At 48.9% G+C, this 5,436-nt stretch overlaps 1 protein-coding gene across 1 annotated transcript; it reads left to right on the forward strand.

Annotated features, from left to right (window-relative positions):
- Window positions 1-104: 104 nt before the first annotated feature.
- LOC103376327 (ral GTPase-activating protein subunit beta-like) lies at window positions 105-5,428 on the forward strand (the record flags this gene model as incomplete). Its single annotated transcript, XM_008306700.1, has 15 exons — window positions 105-276; window positions 657-786; window positions 890-1,057; window positions 1,440-1,554; window positions 1,660-1,795; window positions 1,923-1,984; window positions 2,308-2,416; window positions 2,560-2,693; window positions 2,776-2,958; window positions 3,302-3,450; window positions 3,679-3,848; window positions 3,994-4,097; window positions 4,428-4,583; window positions 4,996-5,181; window positions 5,258-5,428. Coding segments are annotated over 15 exons (2,145 nt in total), but the record flags the coding sequence as incomplete, so codon positions are not given.
- Between the last annotated feature and the right edge of the window lie 8 nt (window positions 5,429-5,436).

Genomic DNA, 5,436 nt, shown 5'->3' on the forward strand with positions numbered 1-5,436 from the left:
ATCTCTTTACCTGTCCTGGTACTTTTCTCATAAACGATTATTTACATTTTGCATGTTTTGTTTTTTAAAACCATGTGTGACTTGTCGCCTTCTCTCTCTCTCAGACATCTTCAACCCCCCTACAGGTAAAGTCTTCCTCCCGACCTCCCTCCTCTTCTCCCACTCTGTGCTCATCCCCCCGACCCTCCCCCTCCCCCCTCAGGTGTAACATGGACTCCCTCTTACACCTGTTCGGCAGCTGGCTGTTTGATGCTGCTCTCATGAGCAGAGACTCTGGTCTTTCTGGTTAGTAGTTTTTGTACTGTATAATAGTATGCTGTAGCCAGTACTACACATTCTACACAGTGTACTACACAGATTGTACCAGGTTACTACATTCCTGGTAATAATAATAACAATAGATCAGATTTATACAGCGCTTATAGACACTCAAAGACGCTTCACACTGTCAGTTATTCATTCACACACATCCATCTGGTGGTGGCAGCGACGGTTGGAGCCACAGTTGCCCTGGGGCAGACTGACAGAGGCCTGGCTGCCATCCTGCCCTCCGACCACCACCTCAACAATCCACTCATACGCCTTCACACCACTTGCGTAATGTTCCTGCGAAGCACCTGCACACCTTTTGCACCTGAAAACTGTGTTCTCTCTAGCTGGACAGTGTGATGTCACTGTGATGTCAGAAAGGTGGGCAGAAGGTCAAGCTGAGGCCTGTGGGACACTTTGTAGGATCTTTACCTCTAAGAAGACTGCTGAGGATATCCTATCTGTATACCTGTCCAGGTATCTGTCTCATTACTGGTGTGCCCACCATTCCATGTACCTGTCTATTCACCTGTCTATGAACTGTTTAATGGTTGCGATCCTCCCTGTCTTCCTCTGTCAGGTTCTACCTGGTTCTCCTGCAGGCTCTCCAGATGTCAGACGAGGCGTATCCTCCTGTTCTGGCCTCCATCCTGCTGAACTCCACCTGTTTGTTCTGTTGTGACTTAAGAGGAGTGAACCTGTTGCTCCCGGTCTTCATCTCCGCTTTGGAGAAGGTGCTGCTTGACAAGTACGAGTACTACAAATACTGCAATCAATGTGAATAGTAGTACCATTACTGGAAATATTACTTCTGTAAAAATGGAACATGACCTCTGAATACTTGTCCAAGACCTCACACTCCTATCCAAGTCCAAGACTTTCTAGATCTTGTTCAAGACCTCTGACTCCGAGTCCATGACACCTGGTGCATGGTGTTATGCTGAGGTAACTCTGGTGCAGGTGAAGTCTGTTCTTCTGTGGTGTTCATTCTCACAGAAACTAAGAACGGCACAACATGTACACGTCACCGTGTGTTGTACCTGCACTTCTAAACGGAATGTGTTCTGGAAGTCTGGAGACACCTGATCTCTCCAGGTAACTCTCTGTCACCGTCTGTGTCTGTTTCCCAGAGAGCTGCTGAAGTTTAAAGGATTAGTGAGTCTGGTGGATTTAAGGCGAGCTTCCATCCTCATCTTGCTGTCCCTGCTGCCCCTTCCTCTGCAGTTTGGATCCCTCCAATCAGAGGTAACCTCCTACCCACCTGGATAGAAAACACCTGCAGAGACTCACTGTACCCACCTGTACAGACATGGACCACAGTCCCAGTAACACTCGTCTGTGTGTGCTCAGGTCTTACTACATGGACAGTTCAGTGATGATGCTGTCACGGCAGGTAGCTTTCTGTCCCTGAAGCCCCGCCTCATCAGTGTTCTGATTGGAGCTCTGCAGACAGAGACGGACACATGCAACATGCAGCTCATCCTGGGTGAGTTCCCGGTCCTTAGTTATCCTCTCACCCAGGTCAGCTCGTGACCCTGGTTCCTGCTTCGCCACTGTCTGGCTGCTTCCTGTGTTTTCATGAGTTTTAGCGAGTTCTGATCTGGTTCCTGCAGCGGCGATGCTGACTGTGGTTCAGGACTCGGCTCTGTTCGAGGCTGCAGGATCAACTCAGCAGGTGAAGTTTCTGATTCTACTCACATCTGCCTTGACTCCCTGAAATCGGAATGAGATTTGATATACCGATCTAATAGTTTTATAACTATCTATATTTTGTGCTTTAAAAACTTCTGACAAATCAGAGATGGTTGACGAGAAGGTGCTCTGAACGAGTGATGATTTGAGGAAGTCATTTGTGACCTCTGACGACGATGTTCAATTTAAATACACGACCAACTCTTCTGATTTCTTTCCCCAGTTCTTTGAGAAGTTACTTCAGAAGGATACAGGGGGCGCTAACAGCACTTTACACTGATGCATTGATTCCATCTGTGTTTGCAGGACGCTGAGTCCCAGCATGGTGGAGCAAGCAGACCCAGACGGCCTGGGGGAACCAGTGGAACCAGTGGAACCAGTGGAACCAGTGGGAGCAGATGGACCAGAGGATCAAGTAGTTACTGATGATTAGCTTTTAATTAACTCTTTAATAGAATCGTATTGATTCTGTATTATTGATCCATCGTGTCATGACAATCTGACTGTAACTGTGTGTGTGTGTGTGTGTGTGTGTGTGTGTGCTGCCATGGTAATTAGCTGTCCAGTCAGATCCAGTGGCAGTTCTGTGGGTTCAGTTTGTGCGTTTGCTGACTAAGCGTCTGACGTCTCAGTGGAGGAATGACTCAGCAGTTTGTCTGTCAGCACTGGAAGTACTGGGAGGACTGGCCAAGGTGGAGATGCACACACAAACACGGATCAAACGTTGTCTCTCTTCTTCTCAGCTCCCTGTGACGCTGTGCTGTCGCCCTGCAGGTGCTGGTGCAGGTGGAGGAGGTGGAGAGGAGGCGGGCGGTCAGCTCCATCTGCACCTACATCGTGTTTCAGTGCAGTCGTCCACCGCCGCTTCACTCCAGAGATCTACACTCCATCATCGTCGCCGCTTTCTACTGTCTGAACGTCTGGTTGACTCAGCACCCCACCCTGCTCGACCACCAGGTAACTAATGTACAGGTAACTGACCAACAGGTAACTGACCACCAGGTAACTAATGTACAGGTAACTTACCCCCAGGTAACTGACATACAGGTCGCTGACCACCAGGTAACTGACCACCAGGTAACTGACATACAGGTGATTGACATCCAGGTAACTGACATACAGGTAACTGACCACCAGGTGACTGACCACCAGGTAACTGACATACAGGTAACTGACATACCTGTAACTAACGCACAGGTAACTGACATCCAGGTAGCTGACCACCAGGTATCTAGCTTACCGATAACTGACCTCCAGGTGACGTGTGTTGTGTGTGTGTGTGTTACGTGTGTGTTTTCAGGAGTGTCTGCTGGAGGTCCTGGAGATTGTGGAATTGGGGATTTCAGGCAGTAAGTCCCGACAGGAAAAGGAAGTGAAACACAAAGAGGAGAAAGAACTGAACCCCGCCTCCCTCAGGGTGAAGGATGCAGCTGAGGCCACGCTAAGCTGGTGAGCAAATCAAACACACCCACCTTCTACAGTCTTCTTCATTCAGTCGCCATGTTGTTATTCTAAAAATGTTCTTTGAATCTGATGTTTTCACATCAGATCTGGGACACTTGGATATGTGGTCACAGACCTGGTTCTGACCTGATCTACATTAGTTGTGTTCAGACCTGGTTTGGAGGTTCTCACAGTGTCTGACCTGGTTCTGGTCTCTTCATGCTGGTACCTCAGTGTTATGCAGGTTTCTGAGGCGTTCCAGCTTGTTGACGGGTCACTGAGTGAAGAGGCTCTGATTGGCTGCTCTGCTTTGAGTGACAGCACCTTGAAGAAGTTCAGGTATTTTGTGGTTGAAAACTCCGTCATTCTGGCCATGTTGGAACAAGGACCAGGACCTGAGCAGGGTGAGTCCGGACTTTATACCCAGAACCAGGGCCTGGCCTGGGACACCAAGTATCCAGAACACACTGTATTACTCAACACATACTAGAGTAGCCAATAGTAATACTTTGACCTGGGAGTAATTGATGATATTGATCATATGTGCAGCTCTGCATCCATCACTCACAGTTTTGATCAGAGGACCGCCAGGACGTCACACCTGGACTCTGCAGCTCCACCTGCAGCCCAGGGAGGGACGAGCACACACCCAGGTAGCAACCTTCCAGCACAGCTGACCACCTTAAACACAGATGACCTTAAAGTCGGCAGAGGCTCAGACTTGGTGTTACAGCTCAGCAGTGTGAACAGTCAGTCTGCTGGTGGTGATTACGATGCAGTTCTTCATTAATCCTATACAGTGGGCACATTTGCATTGTTACAGCACAAACATTTAAGGAACATCAGTAAAAACATAAAAATAAACAAAAAGTACACATAACTACTTGTGATTAAGAAACACAATCAAGACAATATTGAAACAAAGAATCCTTTACATACTCCAGATCAGTGATTTTTCTCTCCTGTTTGTGTATCAAATGCAGCAACCTCTGATCCCAGAACAGCGCCGGGCCGCCCAAGAGGATGCTGGGATACGAAGTCCTGTCAAAAATCAGCTGTTTCCCGAAAACGTGGACAGAGTTCCTCCAGTTAAAGCAGATCGGAGTGTTCCAGCTCTGCATGAGACCGCGACAGAACAGGTAAGAACCCGGGATGACCAGAACCAGAACTTGGGTCAACAAGAACCAGAACCCAGTCAGACTAAAACCAGAACACCCGGATCAGAGTGATGATTTTATTTTCTAACCTGCAGACATTTACGGAACAGCCATTAGACATCAGTTTCTGCTTCAGGTGTGGGTCTGGTGTCACCAGGTGTGGGACAGGTGTTACCAAGTGTAAGACAGATGTGGGGCAAGGGTTACCAGGTGTAATTAAGTGTGAGACAGAATATACTAGGTGTGAAACAGGTGTGAGACAGATGTGGGATAGGTGTGAGACACATGTTACCGGGTGTGAGACAGTGTGGGGTACATGTTACCAGGTGTGAGACACATGTTACCAGATGTGGGTCAGGTGAAGACAGGTGTGAACCACATCCTTCTCTGACAGGTGCAGCAGCAGCTAGAGCGTTTGCGAGCAGCATTAAGAAGGCAGCAGCAGATAGAGGCTCGGCCAGTAGTCAGCGGACGTTCGGTCGACATGACGACCTGCAGGCCGCCGCCTCCCGCCACCCACTTCCAGACAGCGAGACTCTTTCTGTCCCACCTGGGCCTGCTAACACCTGACAGTGTGAAGGTACCGAGGACACAAGGACAGTGCATCAACCCGTTCAGATGCGTCTCATCCGTCTCACCTGTGCGTCTCTCTGTAGGACCCAGGTATCAGTGGTGTCCCCGCCCACCTCGTCTCTCTGGACTCGTCTCTTCCTGGTTTCTTTGACAGTTTGAGACGTTTGGATGGCCTGCCTTCCAGAAATTGTGACTCTGCCTTCATCTTCTACATGAAAGCAGGACAGAGGACAGCTGCTGAGGTCACCTCACCTGTCTGTCT

Source organism: Stegastes partitus, unplaced genomic scaffold (genome assembly GCF_000690725.1).
Source record: "Stegastes partitus isolate 25-593 unplaced genomic scaffold, Stegastes_partitus-1.0.2 Scaffold3867, whole genome shotgun sequence".
NCBI classification, from domain to species: Eukaryota; Metazoa; Chordata; class Actinopteri; family Pomacentridae; genus Stegastes; species Stegastes partitus.